The 25,401-nt window shown below is 44.8% G+C and overlaps 1 protein-coding gene across 1 annotated transcript in view; it reads left to right on the top strand.

Annotated features, from left to right (window-relative positions):
* The first annotated feature begins 3,313 nt into the window (after nt 1-3,313).
* Nucleotides 3,314-25,401, top strand: part of ATXN10 (ataxin 10) — a 180,944-nt gene continuing 158,856 nt past the window's right edge. The window contains exon 1 of the mRNA XM_006866892.1: nt 3,314-3,429. Within this exon, the coding sequence (XP_006866954.1) occupies nt 3,314-3,429 (116 nt within the window). The remainder of the gene's footprint in view (nt 3,430-25,401) is intronic.

Genomic DNA, 25,401 nt, shown 5'->3' with positions numbered 1-25,401 from the left:
TCTTCTTTGTGACGTTTCTCCCTCCCTTCCCTTCCTCCATCTTCCCTGTACTTTCTGGGTTTTGTACTTCTTTTGTTGTTGTTAAGTTCTTTCAAGTAGGTTCCGACCCATTGTGACCCTGTATAGGGTTTCCAAGGAGCAGCTGGTGAGCTTGAACCACCAACCTTGCAGTTTAAACAACTTTGCAGTCTGACATATTAGCCCACAGCACCACACCAAGACTCCAATTGTATTTCTTTTACAGACATGTTATGTCTTTCTCCTCTATGAACATTGATTTTTTAAAAAAATGATTGTTAATTTATTCAGCAAATATTTATGAACAAATATTTAGTAGGACCTTTTCTAAGTGCTGGAGAAACAAAAGTAAACCAAATAGGCAAACATCTCTGTCCTTGTGGAGTTTATAATCTAACAGGGGGAAATGCTGGTGGTGGTTATGTGCCGTGGAGTTGGTTCTGACTCATAGTGATCCTGTATAGGGTTTCTGAGGCAGTAAATCTTTATGGGAGCAGAAAGTCTCATCTTTCGCCTGTGGATCCACTGGTAGATTCAAACTGCTGACCTTGTGGTTAGCGGCGCAGCTCATAATCCATTTCCCTACCAGGGCTCCTTAATAGGGGAAAATACAGCAAACTAGTTCTGCAAACTGTCTAATACAGAGTATGGTAAATGCTACTGAGGAGAAAAAAATCAGAAGTCCTTGAAAACTCCATGAAGCACAGTTTTACTCTGATACACATAGAATGGCCAAGAGTCAGAATCAACTCAACAATAACTGGTACTAGTTCTAGGTTTACCAGTTGTAAATAGAGTGATTAGAAAGTATTATTGAATGATCATTTGAACAGATATCTGAGGAAGCAAAGAAGAGAACCATGCAGGTGTCTGGAGGGAGAGCGTGGAAGGTGTTCCATGCCAATGGAACAGCATATGCGGAATCCTGAGGTGGGAGCGTACTTTGCCGAGTGTGGACCACAAGAAGTCTGTCTAGTTGAAGCCCAGTGGAGCAGGCAGTGATTTGGATATGAGATCAGAGAGTTGTGTGCTACAATAGATTTTATTGTCTCTGCTCCTCAAGGAAAAATTGGGAGATGCTGAGTCAAGAATTGTTAAACATTTTGAACAGTCTTAGGCATTGCTAGGTGATCTAATGCCTAGCACGTAGTGATGGGGGTGGTGGTTATGTGTTGTGGATTCAGTTCCAACTCATAGTGACCCGATATAAGGTTTCTGAGGCTGTAATCTTTATGGGAGCAGAAAGCCTCATCTTTCTCTCTAGGAACAACTGGTGGATTAGAACTGCTGACCTTGCGGTTCGCAGTCCAGCTTGTAATCCATTATGCTACCCGGGCTCCTACCGGCACATAGTAGGCGCTCAACAAGCATTTCTGGAATGAATGAAGATAGGCAATCAAATAGTGAGGCTGAATGGCACCAACAAGTAACTTGCTTATATAAGATTCATTTTCCTGTATACTTTGGATATCTTATTTATTGTCTTCAATTTCATCTAGTGTCAAAAGCACCATGATATAAACTCACTCTTCAAATCCCAATGAGGAGGACGTAAATGTCTCTGTTTACATATTTGAAGTTGTCCCAAGGCAATTTCTCATGTCTTCTATCAACAGCAATTATCAAGTGGACCTCACTTGTTCATCTACCTCCCCCAATTTCCCCAGTAATTGGCCCAGGACAGGGCAGTGTTTCGTTCTGTTGTGCATAAGGTCGCTATGAGTCAGTATCGACTTTATGGGCCCTAACAACAATAAAACAAGTGTGACAGCGGTCGTGAGGTTGGCCCAGGATTGGAAATTGTTTCATTCTGCTGTGCATGGGGTCGCTATGAGTCAGTTCTGACTTGATGGCACCTGACAACAACAACAACAACAATCTGTGAGAGGCTACAGGTTGGGACATCTCTTATTAATCTGTATGTCTTGGCGTCTAGCACAAGGTTTGGCAACGTTGTTTATTGAAAGAAAGCATATATACGGGAGAATAAAGGGAAGTGAAACGAAAATTTGAGTTCTTAATCCCAGCCAGGAATGCTTTTTTCCATGCTCTTAGAAAAAAAAACCCAATTCTGACCCTTTTGGTGTGAGCTTCCCAGTCAGTTTTAATGCACTAGGTTTCCTATCTCTGGTAGCATGTTGTTGTTGAAGTGCCGCCGAATCGGTTTCGACCCATAGTGACCCTGTACAGGGTTTCCGAGGGTGTAAATCTTTACGGGAGTAGAAAGCCTCATCTTTCTCCCGCGGAGCGGCTGGTAGTTTTGAACCGCTGACCTTAAGGTTCGCAGCCCGATTCGTAACCACTATGCTACCAGAGCTCCTTGTAGCATAGTGGTTACAAATCGGGCTGCGAACCCCAAGGTCAGCAGTTTGAAACAACCAGCTACCCCGCGGGATAAAGATGAGGTTTTTTGCTCCCTTAAAAGATTTACAGCCTCGGAATCCCTGTACAGCACTATGAGTCGGAACCGACTCCACGGCACAGAACCAACCAACCATCTTTATGGGAGCAGATCGCCAGACGTTTTCTCAGTGAGTCACTGGTGACTTACCCTGCACCACCAGGGTTCTTTTATACTGTCCCTGTTGTTATGTGCCGTGGAATTGGTTCTGACTCATAGAGACCCTGTATAGGGTTGCGGAGGCTGTCAAACACTGCGGGAGCAGAAAGCATCATCTTTGCCCCCCAGAGCGGCTGGTGGGATTGAACCACCGACCTTAGAGTTTGCAGTCCAGCGCTTATCCTACAGGCCATATGGCATTTACTTATACTGGCCCTGTTGTTGCTTAATGCTGTGGGGTCGGTTCTGACTCAGTGACCCTGAAGTGGGTTTCCAACGGTCGGCTGGTGGGTTTGAACCACCGACCTTGAGGTTAGCAGCAGGCCGCACCAGGACCCCACGGGCTTAGTCACAGGTGACCCCAGGGCAGCACGGCGATGGCCGTCTGAGATCTCGCTGCAGGAGCCGCAGGGTCTAAGCCCTCAGCTTTCCTCGCCCCCATGACTTTTTCAAGACCGAGACCGCCCCCTCCGACCCCCACGCCTCAGGTAGTGCTCGCTCCCGCCAGGGGAAGCCTCGGAAGTCACCCCGCCCATCGCCCCTTCCCCTCAGCCAACTTCCGGCCTCGGCCCCCTCCTCTCAGGCGGGACTTCCGGCCGGCGCCCCCTGTCTCGGCGCGTGGTCCGCCCGGCAGCGCCTGGGGCTCGGGGCGTCTCCCTTGGTGGCGGCGGCGGCGGCTCCTCCTCCTGCTCTCCGGCTTCAGCCAGAGCTGCGAGCGAGCAAGCTAGCGGCAAGATGGCGGCGCCCAGGCTGCCTCCGGCCCGGTTGTCCGGCGTCATGGTGCCTGCACCCATCCAGGACCTGGAGGCTCTCCGTGCGCTTACCGCGCTCTTCAAGGAGCAGCGCAATCGGTAATGGCGGCGGCGACGGCGGGACAGGGGGCTGCGGTGGCCGCGGCCTCCCCTCCTCGCTGCCTATGGGAAGCCCAGCCCTCTGCAGCGCGGGGTTCCCACAAGGTCTGGGAGGGACACATGCCGCCCCCGGTGCAGGTGCGAGGCGGGCGGAGGCCATGGACCGTTGGAGAAAGGATCCACGGAGGCGGGGATGAGCATCCGAGATGCTGCTCAGGTGGTGGCCGAGGGGACCAGGTGTCCAGGCGGCTGGCCGACGTGGTCGTGCACGGTCCCTACCAGCCTGGGCGGGGGGGACCGGCTGCAGAACTTCCCTGTTGGGGGCGCAGACGCAAAACTGCGATCCCGAAGGTCGGGTCAGCGCTGGTTCGCGGCCTCCACTTGACTCACCTGGTGAATGGGAGCAAGGTTGCACTTGCCAGCCTTCTGGTTGCTGCGCGCTGTCGAGTTACTGGGCTTGCACCCTATATTTTATGCTTTGCTCAGTGCTTAGCCCAAGGGAGTAATGTTGAATACCACCTCCTTCATGGGATTGTTGCTGTTAAGTGCCGTCAAGTCGGTTCTGATCCATAGCGACCCTGTATAGGGTTTTCCTAGGAGCAACTGGTGAGCTTGAACCGCTGACTTTGAGGGTCAAGCCAACTTTGCAGTCCAGCTGCATTAACATGCAGCGCTACACCAGAACACCTTAAATGAGATTGTTGTTGTTAACTGCTGTCGAGTTGTTACCAACCCATAGAGGCCCTGTATAGGATGTCCTAGGAGTGACTGGTGAGTTTCAACCTCGGACCTTGTGGTTCAAACCGACTCTGCCGTCGAGTGCGTTATCCAACAGGGCCAAGCCAGAACTCCTTACATGAGATTATGCATATGAAATCCTTACTATGTAAGTACTAAGTTAATGTGTGCTGGTCCATTCTTATTTAACACATTTCTCCATGGTCCACTGTGTACCAAGTAGATGCTGGAGTTGGAAAATGCTAAGTCTTTGCTCTCCCCTGTACTGGGAAGCTAGCAGATAATTGTGATGTAATTTCTGGGCGATGTACCAAGCACACAGGACACCTAGAAGAAAGGAACTCCTTCACTTGGGTTGGTACAGATAATTTAAGTTACACTGAGTACTTCTTTCCCTTCAAATTACAGTAGAAAGTGTGCAGTGGTTGTTAAGTGACCTCGAGTCGATTCCGACTCATAGTGACCCTGTATAGGGTTTCCAAGGAGCAGCTGGTGGTTCGCAGTTCAGTGCTGATCTAGAAGCCCCTTTGGACTCTTAGGGAGGTATAGTAATTGATAACTCCTGAGAGATGCTAAGTCCTCCAGGGCTGGGTGTATCCAGTTCCCAGCGATCCTAACACTGGCCATTTATCCAGCACTTACTGTGAAAGGTATTTTGCTAGGGACTGAGGGCACAAAAAGGAATGGATCATTCCTTTTTTGAATATGCTAGGACAGTTGTGTAAATCAGGACTTTGAACTGGTTCTTCTGGTTCACTCATGACTAATTTAGCAACACCAGAAATGACCTGAATTTGTAAAATGTTGGCATACCAGAAGGAAAACTGGAATGGGAAAAATTACTGGTCAGTGCCCTCCTAGAAATTTCACTCCTTCTTAGAAAGAGGCAGTCTGTGCGTTGCCTAGCATTAGAATCTCTTGAATAGCACAGTTGGGTATAGTGTTGCCCAGCTCATGATGGTGGCTGAGCAGGCCACCTGGATGGAATGTGTGACACTCTCCAGAGCCCTGACTATAATCCAGTCCCCCGCCTCAGGCCACCGAAAGGGCTATTTTTGCCTCCCCCGAGTCTCCCCTTCCAGGCCTTCACCCTAGTTTTTCCTGTTCTGGTTCTTGTTGTTTCAGCACACCAATATTTGTAAGTTTCGGTCTGTTCTGATTTCACAACGCTGGTGGTTACTAAGCTGCTTGGAGCCGGTCTGTGATTGCTATCTGTATAAGAAGCACATAGAGAATGGGGAAGATGGCCAGGGAGGGCTGCTGCTTCCTCCCACCCCCAACTTTTTATTGTCAATTCCATGAAGGCTTACAGAGCAGATCATCAGGTCTACATTTAACAAATTTTGTCCTTTGCTTCAGTACAATGATTGTAATCTCTTCCATATGCCATCAATTAACAGTTGTTGGTGTAAGGTGTCATCGAGTCGGTGACCCTGTGCACAACACAATGAAACATCCATTTCTGAACCACTATCTTTTTCACTGACCCTCCACTTTACCAAGCATGATGTTCTCCAGGGGACTGGTTCCTCCTGGTAATGTGTCCATAGTACGGAAGACGAAGTGTTGCCATCCTGACTTCTGAGGAGTATTTTGACTACTTCTTTTTTTAAATTGTTAACTTTTTATTGTGAATTGAGTGAAGGCTTACAGGGATGATCATCACTTTTATAGTCAACAAATTATACACTTTGCTTCATCTCAATGATTGCAGTCCCCTCCATGGAACCACAGTTATGCCACTTCTTCCCTGGGGGTCTTATTTTGATTCCACCCTCCTTTCCATCCCTTCTCTGACTATTTCTTGAAACACAAGATTTGCTTGTTCTTTTGGCAGTCCACGGTACCTTTAATAATCTCCAACACCATAACTCAAACGCATCAATTTCAGTTAGCAATATTTACTTCTATTTCTTCTAACTCTTGCACTCCCCCTTGTGTCTCCTACGACTTTAATCGTTCCTCTGCCAACCTCCCTCTTATATTCTACCTGCCCTGTCACCCATGTTAACATGTTTCTACCCTCTAGCGGGTAGCCTGGTGTGGCACTGCAGGTTAATGTGCTGGACTGCCAGGTTGGTTTGAACCGCAAGGTTGGCGGTTCAAACTCACCATCTGCTCCTCGGAAACCCTTTACTGGGTTGATATGGGTTGGGATTGACTTGATGGCACTTAACAACAACAACCCTGTAGCCGGTGAACAATTCTCTCCCCCTATCGCAACCATCATAGAATGTTTCATTGATCAAGAAAACCTTTTCTTTTTACAACAGTGGTCTTATACAAAAGTTGCCGTTTTGTGATTGACTAAGTTTACTTTGCATCATGTCCTCTAGGTTGATCCATGTTGAGAGGTATTTTGCAGATTCATCCTTATTCTTCAACCTTACCTTAGCCCATTGTGTGTATGCACCAAAGTTACTTGTTTTAACCATTCTTCTATTGAATGGCAATTAGGTGGTGTCCATCTTTTTACTATTGTGAATACTGCTTCAGTGAGCACGGGTGTGCATGGATCTATTCATGTCACAGCTCTCATTTCCTGAGGATATATACCAAGTAGAGGGATTGCTGGATCATAAGGAATTTCCCTTTCCAACTTTTTGACACAGCACCACACACTATTTTCCACTGTGATTCACTACAGTCTCACAAGCAGTGTAGGGGGGTCCAGTCTCTTCACTCTTAACAGTGTTTATTATTTTGTGTTTTTTTTTTTTTTCCCTAACTTTGCTATTAATGCAGTGATAATTCACTACTGTTTTGATTTTTATCTATCTAATGGCTAACAAATGTGGGCTTTTCTTCATGCTTGTTGGCTGCCTGAATGTCTTCTTTGGAGAAGTGTCTGTTCATGTTCTCTGCCCATTTTTTTATTGGATTACTTGTCTTGTTGTTGATGGGTTGAAGTGTTCTATAAAGTTTGGAGAGTAGTTCTTTGTCTGATAGGTTGTTTCTCTTTTTTCCCAGTCTATAGGTTCTCTTTTTGCTCTTTTGGTGAAATCCTTTGCTGCACATTGGGTATAATTTTGAGGAGGTCCCAGTCACCTATTTGTATGTTTCCAGTTAAGTTCGATAATGTGTCCTATCCTATGTATCAGAGCCCTTAAGTTGGTCCCTATTTTTCTTTGATGATCTTTATAGTCCTAGGCTTTACATTTGGTCTTTAACCCAAATTGAGTTCATATTAGTATACCGTGTGAGATACGGATCTTGTTTCATTTTTCTGCAAATGGATTTCTCGTTTTGCCAGCACCATTTGTTGACTCCTGGTGTGACACTGTAGGATAAGCACTGGACCTCAGGTCGGTTTGAACTGCAAGGTGGGTGGTTCAAACTCACCGGTGCACTTAATCACAACAGAAACATTTGCTGAAGAGACTATAGCTCTTTCCCCCTTTAATATACTTTGACCCTCTGTCAACGATCCACTGACTAGCAATAGATGGATGTATTTCTGGGTTCTCAGCTCCGTTCCGTTGATCTCTGTGTGTCTCCCTGTCCCAGTACCAGGCTCTTCTGACCCCTATGACTGTAGTACGTTTTGAGTTCAGAAAGTGAGAGGCCTCCTACTTGGTTCTTCTTTTTTTAATAATGCGCTGTTTACCCAGGCTTTCTTTCCTTCCCATATTAGTTTCTCTCTTTAAAGAAGGATGTTGGGATCTGGATTGCCGTGGAGTCAGTTCCGACTCATAGAGACCCTGTAACAGGGTTTCCGAGGCTGTAAATCTTTACGGGAGCAGAAAGCCTCATCTTTCTTCTGCGGAACAGCTGGTAGTTTCGAACTGCTGACCTTGCGGTTCACAGCCCGATTCGTAACCACTACGCTACCAGAGCCTTGTATCTATAGATTGCTCTGGGTGTTATTGTTGCTGTTAGTTGGTGATGACTCATAGCAAAGTGACCCTATGCACAACAGAACAGAACACCGCCTAGTCCTGTGCCAACCTCACCATCATTGTTACACCTGAGCCCATTGGCTGCCACTGTGCCAGTCCATCTCATTGGGGGTCTTCCTCTTTTTTTTTCTGACCTTCCACTTTACCAAACATAATGTCCTTCTCCAGGAACATCCTTCCTGATGATATGTCTGAAGTATGGGAGACGAAGTCTGGCCCTCCTGGCTTTCCAGGAGCACTCTGACTATACTTCTTTTTCAAAACTTTTATTGTGAATTGAGTGGGAGTTTACATGGTAGAACATCAGTTTTGCACTCAACCTGTCATATTTTGTTTCATTGCACTGATTACAGTCCTCTCTGTGCATCATCATCAGTTAACAGTATTTGCTTCTATTCCCTGCTTGTCTTTATGTACATAAAACATGCAGGAATATATAATTGTTTAAACAACAAAAGGGCACATTCTGCAAACTAACCTCCTGGCTGCCAACACTTAGTCTTTCTCTTTCCATGAGTCTAGAGTCCTCAGCTGCTCTCTCTCTCTCTCCATGTCCTCATTTCTGCCTCCATCTCTGGTGTTGCTGCTTCTCTGGTTAGGGTCCCATGTTCTGCTCATGCTCTTCTCTCTTGATGGTCCTAGGGGCCTCTGTTCCTGGACTGTGAGATTAACTACGCTTCCCTTTTTGTTATACAACTTATGTCTTTACAGTTGTGAGCATCGCAATTCCTCATGATAACAATTACTCACTATTGAATCAAATGAATCCTATCCCCATCTCCTTTAACCAGACACATCTAGACAAAATGAAAATTGTTCAGCGGAATTCTACCTTCCCCTGCACACTCGGAAACTAAATTCTCTCTTGAAAACTTGTAATCCAGCCACTTTGTGTCTTTATACCCCACTTCATTTTAGGTAGCCAATGTCTAAGTTCCTAACAACCCTGTGTACAGAGGGTATAAGCTTGATCCTTGATATGAAGACTCCTTCCCTCTTGGTTGGTATTTTGAGCTGCTACATCCATAAGTAAAGATCAAGTTCATCAAATTGTAGCAATTTACATTTGCTTTCTTTATCAAATTTAATCTTTCTCTAGTCAAGTTCTGATCCACCAAGCCATCAAAGCTAGGTCAGATGGGTACTATATGCGAGTTTGGGCATTCTTGTGCGTTTCCCCTCACTTCATTCATATCAGCTGTATGCTTCACTCTCAGCTTTAGCCCTCTGTGGCTAGGTCAGTACCCATGAGCTCAGGAATTCGCAAGTCTCCCCAAACTTCAGACCAACCAGCCCTTCTTCTTCTCCCTCTTGTCTCAAGATCAACAGGAGTCTATGGAATGTGGTAGAACTCAGCCCATATCTTCATTACTGACTTGCCCCCACATCCACTCACATGTAGACCAACGCTGTCGTGCGCAAGCTTACATGCCTGCTCGTGTGTACCTTTTGAGTTTCAGTCTTGGAGGGGGCGTTTCTGACTGTACTTCTTCCAACACAAATCTGTTTGTTCTTTTGGCAGCCCGTGGTACTTTTAATACACTCCTCCAACACCATAATTCAAAGCCATCAATTCTTCTATGGTCTTCCTTATTCACTGTCCAACTTTCACATGCATATGAGGTTATTGAAAATACCATGTCTTGGGTCAGTCTTACCTTAGTCCTCAAAATGACGTCTTTGCCCTTGAATACTTTAAAGAGGTCTTGTGCAGCAGATTTGCCCAATACAATACATCATTTGACTTCTTGGCTGCTTCCATGAGTCTTGGTGGTTGATCCAAGAAGAATGAAGTCTTTGACAGCTTCAGTCTTTTCTCCATTTATATGGATGTTGTTTATTGGTCCAGTGGTAAGGATTTTTGTTTTCTTTATATTGAGGTGCAACTCATACTGAAGGCTGTGGTCTCTGATTTTCATTTTATTTTAAGTCCTATTTACTTTCAACAAGAAAGGTTGTATTATCTGCATATTGCAAGTTGTTAATGAGACTTCTCCAATCCTGATGCCACGTTTTTCTTCATATAATCCAGTTTCTTGGATTATGTGCTCAGCATACAGATTGAATAAGTACGGTGAAAGAATACAGCTCTGGCCCACACCTTTCCTAATTTTAAAGTATTTGGCGGTCCCCTGTTCTTTTCGAATAACTGCCTCATGGTCTATATACAGGTTCCTCATGAGCACAATTAAGTGTCCTGGAATACTCATACTTTGCAATGTTGTCCATTGCTTGTCATGATCCACACAATCAAAAGTCTTTGTGCAGTCAATAAAGCACAGGTAAACATCTTTATGGTATCCTCTGCTTTCAGCCAAGATCCATCTGATGTCAGCATTGATATATCTAGCTCCACATCCTCGTATGAATTCAGTCTGAATCTCTGTCAGTTCCATGTCAACGTACTGTTGCAACTGGTTTTTAGTTGTCGTTAGCAGAATATTAATTGCATGTTATATTAATGATATTGTCCAATGATTTTCCCATTCTGTTGGGTCACCTCTCTTTGGAATGGGCACAAATATGGATCGCTTTGAGTCAGTAGGCCAGGTAGTTGTCTTCCATATCTCTTGGCATAGATGAGTGAGTGCCTTCAGTGCCGCATCAGTTATTTGAAAGATTTCAATTTGTATTCCATCAATACCTGGTGCCTTGTTCTTTGCCAATACCTTTAATGCACTTTGGACTTCTTCCTTCAGGGTCGTTGGCTCTTGAATATTTGCTCCTTCTGAAATGGTTGAACATCGACTAGTTCCTTTTAGTACAGTGACTATGTATTCTCTCCATCTTCTTTTGATGCTTTCTGCATCATTCAGTTATTTGCCCAGAGAATCCTTCAGTATTTCAGGTCGAGGCTTGAATTTTTCTTTAGTTTCCTCAGCTTGAGAAATGCTGAGTGTGTTCTTCCGTTTTGGTTTTCTGACTCCACGTCTTTGCACATTTCATTATAATACTTGACTTTGTCTTCTCTAGCTGCCCTTTAAAATTTTTTTGTTCAGCTCTTTTACCTCCTCATTTCTTCCATTTGCTCTAGCATCTCTATGTTGGAGAGCAAGTTTCAGAGTCTCTTCTGACATCCATTTTGTTCTTTTCCTTCCTTCTTGTCTTCTTAATGACCTTTTGTGTTCTTGATGTATGATGTTCTTGATGTCATCCCACACTTCTTCTGATCTTTGGTCTTTAGTCTCGGATGCATCAGATCTGTTCTTGAGATGATCTCTACTAAGTTCAGGTGGGATATGTTCAAGGTTATTTTTTGTCTCTTGTAGACTTGTTTTAATTTCCTTCAGCTTCAGCCTGAACTTGCATATGAGCAATTGATGTTCTGTTCCACAGTTTGCCCCTGGCCTTATTTTGACTGATGACATGGAGCTTTTCCACTGTGTCTTTCCACAGACATAGTCAGTTTGATTTCAGAGCTTAGTTTTATTGTATGGAACTTGACCTTTGTATGGAACTTTTCAGTTTTCCTGAGCTGCTCTCAGGATTCTTTCCTTGTCTTTCACTTCGGACACTTTGATTATGGTATTTCTTGGTGATTTTCTTTACATGTCTGTCCTGTTTGGGGTTCATTCAGCTTCTTGTATGTTTATCGTCTCATCTTTCATGATGTTAAGGAGGTTTTTTCCAACAGCTCTTGAAGGTTTTCTCTGTGCTTTTTATTATCTTTTCCTTTTCTGGAACTTTGATCATCTATAAGTTATTCCTCTTCATGGTGTCTCATATAACTCTTAGACTTTCTTCCGAAATTTAAATGATTTTATTCTGATTGTTCTAGCATATTAGTATTGAGAGATTGATCTTCAAGCTCACTAATTTGGGCTTCCATTGCTTTGAATCTATTCCTTTGTCCTTTCAATGTATTTGTCTATTTCTGAAATCTGAGTATTAATCATCTGGATTTCTAATGGCAGGTTTTGTATTGTTTCAGAATTTACATTTATTTTATTTGTTCTTGTAGTGTTTTCCTGAAGTTACTTTTAACACAGTTTTTTCTGTATTCTCCTTGCTTTCCTTGATCTTTCTGTCAGTCCTTCGACAATACTTGAATATCATTCTTTTGAATTCTTTTTCAGTTAGTTCATTACCTTTTCTTTCTCAGGAACAGTTTTTGTTTCTGTGTCTCTGCTATTTGTTTTTAACCATTCTTTCTTGTTTTCTTTGTGTGAACTAAAATTGTCTTATCGCCCAGACATTGTGGTATTTTCGTAGTTGTATTTAATTGATGGTTGTATGTTGATGTGTTCTTAGGCTCTCACCAACTATGGCTATAGTTGTGTGCCCTGCTCTCGTCCTTTCTGCGTGCACCTCAGTTTAGGGTGGGATTGGCTGGTCTGTGGTTGATCAGGTGGTATAGGAGCTGCTGGTACTGGCTCTTGCTCAGTGGGTGGAGCTGCACAATTGTGGCAGGGCTTTATGGGTATAGTTGCTCTGTCCTGTCAACTGTGAAAGAGATGAAACCTGCTCCCACAAACAGAAAAGCAAAATAATAAAAACAAGCAACCAGCAATGAGAAGAGAAAATAATAGGAGAAAAGAGAAATTCAAATGGGAAATAACCAGAAATAAAGAATGTACTAACTAAAAAGAGGGATAGAAAACTTGAGTTGTAGAAGAGAAAAAAAATGAAAGGCATTAAAAAAAAAAATCACAGAGATGGAAGGTGAAAAGAGAGATTAGAGAGTAGTAAAGAAATAACAAAAGGAGGAGATAAAAAGGGGGGAAATAAGAAACAGGAAAAGATGGAAAAATAAATAAAAGATAGAAAGGATAAAATTCAAGAGAATGGAAAGAGAAGTAAAAGAAGAAAGAACAAGCAAACAAAAACAAACGGAATAAAAGCAAATACTGTAGAATGATGAGGCACCAGGGGTTGTTAGCATTGCAGTGAAACGAATACAATAGGAGGAGCGTAAAACTGATGTTCTCCCACGTAAACTTAAACTATCACTTAATTCACAGTGAAAACTTCAAAAAACAAAACAGAATAAACAGAAAAACAATGAAACAACTAAAGGTAAAACACCAATGCCCCCAAACAAAAACCCAGTGCAGCTGTTGGGTCTGGAGAGGAGAAAACTTGGGGGACTCGTGCAAGTAGTTCACAAGGTGGGTGGGAGGGATGGGACAGTCTCCATGGTACCTTGAATATTCTTCTCCAACACCGTAATTCAAATGCATCGATTCTTCTGTGATTTTCCTTATTCATTTTCACATTTACATGAGGCAATTGGAAATACTGTGGCTTGGTTTAGGCGCACCTTAGACATCAAACTGATGCGTTCACTCTTGAACACACAGCAGATTTGCCTCATGGAATACATCATATGATTTCCTGACTTGCTGCTTCCATGAATGTCGATGGTAGATTCAAGCAAACGGAAGTCTCCGACAACCTCAGTCTTTCCTCCATTTATCGTGATGTTATTTATTGGTCCAGTTGTGAGGATTTTTGTTTTCTTTACATTAAGGTGCAATTTGTACTAACGGGTGTTTTTTTTATTTGGCCCATTATGAGGTATTTATCAAAGGGTTGACGTCTGATTGGTATGATAGGTCTCTTTGGTAAATTATAGGTGACGCTGGAAGCAGAGAGACTTAAATCCAAGCGAAAGAAAAGGGCCTGCCTTTGGACTTTAGGGGACAGCCATGGTGGACTGACTGCACCACACTCAGGAGCTCTTGGATTACTGGGGGGAGCTAAGAAAGGAGGCTGCACCTCAGATTTGCCGTACTTCCGCTAGGGTGCTTTTCCTTGTTTTCCGGTAGGCTTTGGAGACCAGGACTAGCGAACTGATGCTCGGCTCTTGGGACAGAAGAACAGATAGTTGTGTGGTGGTGCAGAGAACCCTCGATGGTTTTTAAGGCCAGGCTTCTGGTTTTGGTCCTGCTACTGTTTCTCTGCGCGTCTTTGGACAAATCACAAGCTGCCCCTAAAGCACCTCTCGGGAAGTTTGGAACCGAGTCCAGCTGCTCCGAGGGGTCTCCTTCAGTCCTGACACTGTGGGATTAATGGGATTAACGTTTTTCCTTTTGGGGTCTCCTTGGGATATTCCTAGAGGACCTAGTACTGTGTTCTGGTGTGTGCAGGAATGCAGGTGAACCGAGAGGGAGGATGGCCCCAGGTACCAGGAGTTGAATGGGACACAAGTGAAGCAAAATGAGGCCTCAGAGCAGCAAATCGAACCCAGGAGACAAAGCCAAACCAGACTGAGGGAAGGAAGGTACTAACTGGTGAAGCAAAAGACAAGGAGTGCCTCGGAGGGAGGACACCTTAGAAAGTGCGTATTGGGAACCTTCCCAGCTGTTGGAGGCTACAGACGGGCGCCTGGCTTTGGCTCTTGAAATAACGAAGTGTCTGTCTGTCATGCAGTAGAAAGAGCCCTGAATTTGAAACTCAGGAGACCTGGATGTCAGTCCTTCCTGTGCCTCCTACTGAAGGTGAGGAGATGGTGCCCACTGTACAGAGTTATTGTGAGGATATGTGGCATGGAGAGCAGAATTTTGTGCATAGTAGACGCCATTTCTTTTATATTTGCTATTAAAAAAAAACCCAACAACAGTTGTAAATGACCGAGAAACCAGTTGTGTTTCTGCTCCAGCTTAGCACTTGGTGGCAAGGCTGTAAACCTTTATGGGCACATAGACTGCCACATCTCCTGCCGAGTGGTGAGTGGGCTTGAACCTCCCTGACTTTTGGATGCCAACGAGTGCTTTAACCACTGTGCTGCGATGGCCCCTTGGGAAACGATTTCAGGAGGATGATAATTTATTCTGATTTCTGTAATAAGATCCTACAATCTTCTTACAGTTTTTGACAGCCCCAAGTGAGAGGAATTTCTTCCATCCCATTGTAGTGGTCCTGCGTGTGTCCACACATTCGTTCAAGAAGAGGAACTTAGTTCTTTTCCCCTGGGTCTGGGCTGAGTGTAATGGCTTGTTGTTTCTACACAATAGAAAAGAGTAGAGTGACCGTGTGTGACCTTTGAGAGTAGACATTGCTGCCTTGAACCACTCACCCTGAGGAAGAAGCCAGCTGCTAGATCAAGAGGGCACACAGCCAAATGGAGGGACATCCGTGTGGTGGAAACCGAGGCCTCCTACCAACAGCTGTGTAAGAACCATCTTGGAAGTGGGTCCTCTCGGTCCCAGTCTAGCCATTAGATGACCATAGTTCTGTGTGCAAGAACTCCATACAAAGCCACTCCTTGACTCCTGACCCTTAGCTCTGTGTGAGATAATCCACATTTATTACTGTTTGAAGTTGCTAAGTTTGGGGGTCATTCTTTCCAAGTGATAGATCACTAGAGACCCCCATCCAGATTCTTCATGCAGTAGCCTTAACTCACATCAAGGAGACTGAGCAAGGTCAGCTTCAACTGTGTGCTGGTCCACGAGATGGGCTTTTGGTCTAAACGCTTGGGAAAAGGAGTTAATCCACATTCATGCTGTGCAAGAGGCGAGCTTGCCACATTGGTCCTGAGCACTCGTTTTGTTTGTGGGTCACATAGAAAGGTGGTCGGCTATGCTTGGAATGCCTCCTTCCACAGCCCACCTTCCAACTGTTCTGGGATGCCAGAAGACTGTCCATTTTGGACAGTGAGCTGCGCATCTCTAGCCTGGTGCGTGACTCGGGGAGTGGAGTCTTTGCTTGGCTCCCTTAAGAGGATCCAGCGCGACTATGTACCAGACCTGGTTAGGAGGGTCACCGTTGTCTCTGAAACCACCCACTTTGCACACCTGCACCTCACATACTGTCTTGTGATCTTACGTTTCCCTTATATGACCGTAGTGAAAAATCTGACTCTTTTACACCTTAAGGATGTCCGTCTGGCGATAGTGAATGCTGAGGTCAAGGAGAGAGTAATGGTTGAGGTTGAGGTGACGTGTCAACTTGGGTAGGCCTTGGTTCTCAGTGTTTGGCATTTATGTTATGAGTTGTTGTTGTTGTTAAGTGCCGTCGAGTTGGTTCTGACTCATAGTGACCCTGTGTAGGGTTTCCGAGGAGCGGCTGATGAATGTGAACTGCTGACCTTGTGTTTGAAACTGACTTTGTAGTCCAGCACATTAACCCACTGTACCACCCCAGGACTCCATGTAATGATGTTTGTTGTTATTAAGTGCCATTGTGTCAGTTCCGTTGGGTCAGCGACCCTGTATAGGGTGTCCAAGGAGTGGCTGGTGAGCTTGAACCGTCGACCTTGGAGTTCAGCGCATTAACCCGCAGCACCTCCTTGGGGTCTAATGTAGTCATCATCTATTTGTGATCGGACGGGGTCATCCTCCAGTTTCACATAATGCTGATTTTCATGTAATGGCTTTAAAACACGCACACAAGTTTTTATCCAGGAACTGGACTCCCAGCTCCTCTCCCCCTGCTCCCCCCTCAGTGATCCTAGTGTCTGTTGGTGACTTGTATCTTAATGACACTGTGACTAAGGTCTTCCTGGTCACTAAGCTGCATGACCCTGGAGGTGCCCTGTTGCGTGTCCAGCCTCCGTCCAGCGCTGCATTGATTGTAGCTCCTTTCATCATTTTAGGTGCAAGGAGTCTTGTCCTAGGAGGCAGTTTCCCAGGGTGGCTGTGGTTCTCTGCAAAGTACAGGGAGCTCGTGGCCCCTGACATCCTGCCTGGATTGAATTGCAATTGGCTTTGTAGGATAAGCACTGGACTAGTAACAAGTACAAGGTCAACAGTTCAAACCCACCAGTTGCACTGAGGGAGAAAGATGAGGCTGTTTGTTCCTGTAACGATTTACAGCCCTATTCAGGGTCACTAGGAGCTCTGGTGTGGTGCTGTAGGATAAGCACTGGACTGCAAACCACAAGGTCAGTGGTTCAAACCCACTAGTTGCTCCTCTGAAGCCCTATCTAGGGTCCCTATGAGTTGGAAGCAACTCGATGCACTTAACAACACACATTTCTCATTCTTTCACAAAAACATTCTGCTAGTCAGTGTATTGTTTAGAATGGAGAGGAGATGTTTGAAGTGTGAACTTCCTCGCCGCACTTTTCGTAGTGAAGTCGATTTTGCCATAGCATTCTCCCTGTTAGCAGCTTTCTTGAGGCTGGATGGTCTCTCTAGTATTTCCTAGCACAGTACTTTCCCCTCAGCAACTCTGTACAGGCTCGCTGTGACTTGGAACCGACTCCATGACGTTGAACACAACAACAAAGCACAGTAGTTGGCCCGTTTAAGTGCTCTGTAAACGTTGGACTGAACACAGCAGTGACGAGCCAGCAGCTATAGTGTGAGGAGCACTTGTTAGCGCTGACAGAGAGCCAACTGCTTTCCACCTATTCGGAAAGCCTCTTCTGACCTTCCAAGTGGCCCGCCCTCAGATTCCCGTGGAGCTGTGTGCTTACCTCTTTCAAAGAACCTCACAGGGAATCATCCTTAGCGTTTCTTACCTGCCAGTCCCACTAGAATGGGAGCAACCTGAGGGCAGAATTCATATCCATCTCTGAATTCTTACTACCTAGCCTGGTAGCATGGTAGTTACGAATCGGGCTGTGAACCTCAGGGTCAGCAGCTTGAAACTAGCATGGGAGAAAGACGAGGCTTTCTGCTCCCAACAAGATTTACAGCCTCGGAAACCCTGTACAGGGTCTCTATGAGTCAGAACCAATTCCATGGCACATTACAACAACAACAACAATGCTTAAGATCTGGAGTCCTGGTGTGGTTTTGTAGGCTAGGCACTGGACTGCTAACTGCCTGGTTGGCGGTTCAAACCCATCAGCTGGTCCTTGGAAAGCCTGTATAAAGTTGCTATGAGTCAGAAGTGACAAAGTGACAAAGCTTGAGCCCTAACAACACACAATAGGAACTCATTATTACCACTGTTGTTCGCTTGAACCATTGGATACAGATGAGCGCATCGAAGGAAGGCTCGAATAGAGGGGACCAGAAGAGTTAGTAATATTCCACATGGCTCTGAGTTCAAGGACTGAGGAGTGATTATAAACTCCTAATTGCTTGTGTAAATATGTTGCCTGACCTTTCTAAGGACAGTGAACAGAGTAGGTAATTCAGAGGTCAGTGGACCACAGAACTGCCATCTGTGTCTACACACAGAGAGGTTTTCCCCGAACATTACTAAGCCTCTGGCCAGGAAAAGTGTCTTTGGCTACCCCAAAAAGACAAAAAGGGGGGGAAAAAACCACACCAAAACTTGACATGAGTTGTCAGGTTAACTCAGACTACCGTATGGCATTTTGACTCAGCTGTGATTCAGCTCAGCTTTGCGGAGGGAGCATCAATTAGGTTACACTATACAAATAACTTTTAAGTTGGCAATTTCCTTTATTTTTACCTATGCCATGAGCTGGAATACCACAAGAGACTCTTTGGTAAGGTGTTCTGACTCAACTTCAAAACACAGAAGTGGTCAGTGTGAGCCACCCCTGACATTCAATTATCTGAACTGGATGAAGTAGACAGGAAAAAGAGCCAGTGAATCAAAACAAACAAGGTTAGACTTGTGACCAGTGCTCTCATTCTTCCAGTCTTTTGTAGTGGTCCCTGGACTCGTTAGACTGTGGGCAACGGCCTTCATTCAGAGACAAAGGAACTCTGGAGCTATTACTGAGCCAGGCTCTTGGCCACAAGCCTGAAGAAAGACATCTTGGAGTTCAAAGAGTGATTTATAGATGAGCTCTGTGAAGATGGTGGAGATGGCACGGAGAAACCGATTACTTACTCAAACGAAACCAGTTTGGAATCGAACACCCGAGTCTGCCATTCCCATGTATCCTCATGCAGCCGTCCACATTCCATTGTCACTCAACCTTCAGATCCTTGTCCTGTTCTGTTAGTCAGCTGAGGTAAAGTGGACGCTGGGGTGCAGGAGAAACACGGATTTTATTGCCTGTAAGACAAGGATCAACTCAAGGTGTCACAATGACACGGGCTCCCTGAATTGGGGGGGGCACTTGGGTCTCTATACCTTAGATTTCTGAGACTCCTAAGTCTTCTCTACCCTCCCGCCCCCATAAATGGAGGTCTGGCTGTTGAGTCATGTTCTCCGTATTCTCTAGGTACACCCTCGCTTCTAAAGTGGGTTCAGGGGGGACAGTGAGGAAGATCATGTGTTCCTTCTGGAGATTCTTGAGTTTGGGGTCAATTTTGGAAGACACTGTTTGTGTCTGAATCTGGTTTGAGCTGGAAGGACCCTGCGGTTACTCTTTGCAGAAGGGTCTTGTGATGGAATGCTGATAACAGGCCTCCGATACTGCTGGCAGGCTGGGAGAATGAGGAAATAGAAGGGTGGATAGCAGAGCAGCATCCCAAGAAGGGTGTACTAGGGAAATTGGCCTAAGGCTTTCAATTTCAGTAAACTGCAAATACTTCTTTCCATTTATTGCCCAAGCTAGACTTTCGGCTCCATCCTTGACTTCCCTCTCTCACATACCCTCAAATAGTTTATCATCAACCTCTATCCAGAATCTGAACTACGGCTGTCTTTTATACCCCTGCATTCAAGACTAGCCTCCTAACTGGTTTCGTGCCTGCTGTTTCTCCCCCTGTGGTCAGTTCTTCACAGAGCAGCCTGGTTGTCCTTTAAAATGGTGAATTGTGGGTCAGTTGATAGATTCCTCCATTCAGCCCACCGGGGGCTTTACAGCAGGATAAAGCTGAAGGCCTTTCTATGACCCATGGAGTCTTGCTTGTAGTATGACTGGGCATCCAGGCCTGGTCCCTTTCTTTATCTGGGACCGACCAGACCTGCCATTGCCTCCTTTCCGTTTTCAGTCCTGTCTTCAGATATTACTTTATAACAGGATTTCTCTGTATTCTATTCTGCCCGCGTCCTAATGCTTGGCAGCCACCTGTGATTTTCCAATTTTCAGGATGTTATAGAAGGACATTGGTTTCCAGCTTTGGGTGAGCGTGAGGAAAATCACTATAAATATTTCTGTATAGGTTTCATATTGTTCTGTGGCCATCCTGAAGTGGCAGGATGAATCCACACCCAACATTTGGTTTGCATGCCGAGGTAGAGGATGCCACACCCCCCAAGAAGGCTTGGAGAGTTTTCCTGAGAAAGCTTATTATTTATATAACAGGGTTTCACTGGACAAACCCGAGCTGGTCTGAAATGGCTTCAGAAGCAAAGCAAGGATACTGGCTTAGAGCTTTCCTTGTGACTGGGGGTGGGCTTGGGGACTGCCATGCGAAGGGGCTTGTGCACACTCCAAAGGAAGGAGCACTCAGGATTTCTTATCAACTTGCCAAAATGTGAGGCAGAATGGGAGAGGGGTGTTGGGATTTAAAGTTGTCAGCCATCAACCGTCGAAACATGGAGTCCGACTCTTTATCCCCTGAGCGAATGTAAGGTGGTTTTTTGGGGCTTAGTTAATACCTAGGAGCTGCTTGGCTGTCTCCTAATGAAGGTGGAGGTGTTTACTATTACAAGAATCTGTCAGACTTTTGTGCAGTGACTGTACCGGTCTGCATTCCCACACGCAGTGTATGAGTGGGGCAGCGGATCCCCGTCCTCGGCAGCACCTGGCAGTGCCATTGTCGTCTTTGTACCGCCTTTCTGTGGATGGTGTGGAGTGGGCTTTTACTGTGGTTGGAAGGTGCAGTTCCCTAAAGACTAATTGAGTGAGCATTGTTTCTTGTGCTTATATGTTATCTGCCACCACGTGTCTGTCAGTTTGTCGTATTTGGGTGGCTGGCGTTTTGCTGTGATGCCGGAAGCTGAACCATCAATATTTTAAATGCCAACAGTGTCATCCACGGTGGGCAGGTTTCAGCTGAGCTTCCAAACACAGACAGACTAAGAAAAAGAGGCAGACTGCTTCTGAATATCTAGCCACCAAAAGCCTCATGAAGAGCAGTGACACCTGTCAGATAGCACCAAACTACTGAAACATGATGAAGAGCATCAGAATGTTGTCAGGTTGGAAGGCACTCATCCCCAAAGTACAGTGACTGTGATGACACAAATGGAGTCACGCTTTCAGGACCTTCACCTGCTGATGGGGCATAACTCCAAATAAGGAGACAGCTGTAAACATCCATTAATCATTAGAACATGGAATGGATGGCGTGTGAATCTAGGAAAACTGGAAGTTGTCAACAATGAAATGGAACACATAAAATCAATATCCTAGGCATTCGTGAGTGAGCTGAAGTGGACTGTCATTGGCCATTCTGAATCTGGCAATCGTTCACTTGCTATGCTGAGAATGACAGAAAGAAGAGGAACAGTATCACATTCATCATCAAAAACCTTTCCAGATCCATCTGGAAGTACAATGCTGCCTGTGATGGGATAGTACCCATACGTCTATAAGGAAGACCAGTCAGTACCACTGTTATTCACATGTATGCACTAGCCACTCAAACCAATGAAGATGAACTTGAAGAATTCTACCAACTGCTTCAGTCTGAAATGGATCAAACATACCATCAATTACAGGTGATTGGAATGCAAAGGTTGGAAACACAGCGGAAGGATCAGTAGTTGGAAAATGTGGGCTTGGTGACAGAAATGATCCTGCTGATCGCATGACAGAAATTTGCAGAACAATGCCTTATTCATTGCATATGCCTTTTTTAAAGAGCATAAAAGACACGTGGACCTCACCAGATGTAATACACAGAAATAAAATGGACTGTTCGGGGTGGGTGGGGTGGGGTGAAGAGATGGTGGAAAAGCTCCATATCATCATCCAAAACAAGGCCAGGAGCAGACTGGAACAGACTACCAGTTACTCATATGTAAGTTCAGGTTGAAGCTGAAGAACATTAAAACAAGTCCACCAGAGTCAAAACCTGACTTTTAATATATTCCACTTCTATTTAGAGACCATTTCAAGAATGGATTTGATGCAGAAGGTACTAATGACCATAGACCAGTAGAGTTGTGAGATGAAATTAAGAGCGTCATACAGGAAGAAAGCAAAAGGTCATTAGAAGACAAGGAAGGAGGAGAAGACCAAAATGGATGTCAGAAGAGACTCTGAAATTTGCTCTCTAGTGTAGAAATGTTAAAGCAAATGGAGGAAATGAAAAGGTAAAAAAAAAGAGCTGAACAGAAAATTTCAAAGGGTACTTTGAGAGGACATAGTCAAGTATTACAATGAAATGGGCAAAGATTTGAAGTTAGAAAACCAAAAGGGAAGAACATGTTTGGCATTTCTTAAGATGAGGGAACTGAAGAAAAAATTCAAGCCTTGACCTGCAATGTTGAAGGAGTCTGTAAGATTTGCAGCCTCGGAAATCCTTTGCAAGGGTCACTATGAGTTGGAACCTACTCCATGGTGCTTAACAACAACAACAAACAGGCAAATCATTGAATGATGCAGAAAGCATCAAAAGAAGTTGGAAGGAATACACAAAGTCAGTGTACCAAAAAGAAATGTTCAGTGTTCAGTGTTCACCCATTTCAAGAGGCAGCATACGATCAAGAGCCAGTGAACTGAAGGAAGAAGTCTCAAGATACACTGAAGACACCGGGAATTGATGGAATACAGGTCGAAATCTTTCAGCAAACAGGTAACAATGGAGGCCCTCACCTATGCCAAGAAATTTGGCAGACAACTACCTGGCTAACTGACTGGAAGAGACTCATATTTGTGCCCATTCTAAAGAGAGGTGACCCAACAGAATGGGTTACTTAAGTGTGCTGTTTAATTTCTAAATATTTGGGCATATTCCCATAAACGGCCGCTGCTGATTGGTAGCTGGATTCTGTTATGGTCACAGAATGTTCTTTGTATGATTTCAGTTCTTTTAACTTCGTTAAGATTTGCTTTATGGACCATCTTGGAGAGTGTTCCATGTCCACTTCAGAAGAACTTGTGTTTTCCTGGCATTGGGTGGTGCATTCTGTAAACATCACTTAGGTCCAGTTGGTTGATCGCGTTGTTCTGATTAGTATAATGTTGCTGGTGTTGTTTGTTCTGCTGAGAGATGAAGTTCAGATGTGGTTAAGGATCCTGGGAAAGGGAAACATGGGTGGTTTTGGGGTCGGGAGAGGGCTGTTGACTTGGCCCATCACCTGCTTTTTTTGATGGTTCACAGTTTAAGAATGGTTTTTACATTTCTAAATGGTTGGGGAAAAACATAACTAAAAAAATTGTATTGTTTCATGATGGCAATATGTCGTTGTTAAGTGCCACTGAGTTGGTTCTGACTCGTAGTGACCGTGTATAGGGTTTCCAAGGAGCGGCAGGTGGGTTTGAACCATTGACCTGTGATTGACAGTCCAGTGCTTATCCTGCAGCGCCACTGCCGGACACAAGCATCATGTGCACCTTTAATTTCAGTGTTCATAGATAGTTACACTGATACCACCGGGGGCTGCTCCTGGGAAGTTGTGACAGAGAGCCACTGGCCCTCAGGGCCTATGCTATTTACGTTCTGACCTTTTACAGAAACCTTGCATAATGGGCTGATCTGGGTGGACAAGGACAATTTAGGTGTCCTTCTAGTGCTTGGGACAGAGGGGAGAAACCAAAAGCCTGTGTCATCTAGTTGAGTCTGAGTGGTAGAGTCCCAGCAGGAGTGAGTGGACTGCCCCACAGACACCGCCAAGCTTTATGGGAGCAGACAGCCTCATTTTTCCTGTGGAGCAGCTGGTGGGCTTGCATTGTGGACGTTGTGGTTAGCAGTCCTGTGCTTAATCCATGGTATCACCAGTTCTCCTTCCAGAGGGGAGGGAGGGGAATGAGGAAATGAGAGGCTTGAGTTCCACAAAGATGAATTTCAGCATTTTGCCCAAGGCTGCTTCTGTCAGGAGGCGGAGATGGTTTTATTTTGTTTGTTCCCTCTGACCCAGTCAAATTAGTAAGCAGAGGGTTTCTGGTTTTAAGTAACAGCCAGCGATTGCCCTTTGAATCTCAGAACTAAAGAGTGTTTTCCTGGTTTATCTTATATTGATACAGTGGTGGGACTCATATCAACTACAGCTTGCCAGTTTTAATTAACCCTAAGGTCATGTGTGGCGCTGTGGGTTAATGCGACAGACTGCAAAGCTGTTTGAACTGCAAGGTTGATGGTTCAAGCTCACCAGCCACTCCAAGGAAGCCCTACACAGGGTTGCTATGGGTTGGGATTGACTCGATGGCACTTAACAACAACAACAAGGTCTTGCTCATAAAAGAGGTCTGTGGTGGTGCTGTAGAATAAGTACTGGTCTGCCAACCTCAAGGTCGTCTGTTCAAACCCATCAGTTGGTCCTCAGAAACCCTCTACAGCCTTGCTATGAGTCAGAACTGACTCGATGGCACTAAAAACAACAGTGACAAGGCCTTCTAACAGGTCTGAGCATTCCAGTGGCAAGCAGTTTAGTTGGTTTCCTCTTCCTGAAACAGACCCTGTTGGTGAGTCCCTGGTAACACTGTAGATTCACAGGCTCCCTGTAAGTTTCCTCTAACAGGGCAGGCCCAGAGTAAACCTACAGATCTGCCCAGACTTGAAGGAAATGACATTCTAACTTTTGTAACATTCAAAGGTTGCTTTTTTGGGTGGGGGTGGGGTGGGGTAGGGTGGGCTGCTCTGTAATGTAACATTTCATTTATACATTGTCTTGAGGGTATACATTCCTATCTAATAGGAATGTCTAACGGCTGCATTTTAATTGTCCTTGTAAGTACTTTTTGCCTTCAGTGAATGAAGTAGCTTCAGTGAAAAGTCTTTGTGAATACTTTTTGAGAGTTTGGTTAAAGCAGAAATGACAGCAATTATGATTATTAATAACATTTATAATACAAGTATGATTGACTGTTGCTAGCTCTTTCATTGTTGTTAATCATTACACACATTTAGCTGCTCTTCTTCACAAAGAGCATCACATTTGCAGACACAGTAAATTACTGGCTACTTTGGATCTCTAATGCCAAATAGCTTCAAGGCTATAGACAAGGTTGCTGTGAAGTACTATCAAGGCTGTTCTGACTCATAGTAACCCTGTGTAGTGTTTCCAGGCTGTAAATCTTTGCGGGAACAGAAGGCCTCATCTTTCTTTTGCGGAATGGCTAGTGATTCGAACTGCTGACCTTGTGGTTCGTATTCCGTTGCTTATCCTATAGAGCTATTGCGCTCCCATAGAGAAGGTCAGAGAGTTAAATGTTTTCGTAGTGTTTACTCTTATCAACAAAAAGCTTCTCTGTCTTCATCTGAATGAAAGTCATTAGGGTTTTATATATTGTATAACAGTGGTGCATAGAGCTGTAGGTATTTATAGTGTGTAACCTGGAACTGTGCTTTATTGACTACGCAAAGGCTTTCGAGTGTGTGGATCATGACAAGCTATGGACAACATTGAGAAGTATGAGTATTCCAGAACTCTTAATTGTACTTCTAAGAAATCTGTACCTAGA

The sequence above is a fragment of the Chrysochloris asiatica genome, unplaced genomic scaffold, assembly GCF_000296735.1.
Source record: "Chrysochloris asiatica unplaced genomic scaffold, ChrAsi1.0 scaffold00097, whole genome shotgun sequence".
Taxonomy (NCBI): Eukaryota; Metazoa; Chordata; class Mammalia; order Afrosoricida; family Chrysochloridae; genus Chrysochloris; species Chrysochloris asiatica.
The sequence above is the reverse complement of the archived record's forward strand: the minus strand, read 5'-3'. Positions and strand labels throughout refer to the sequence as shown.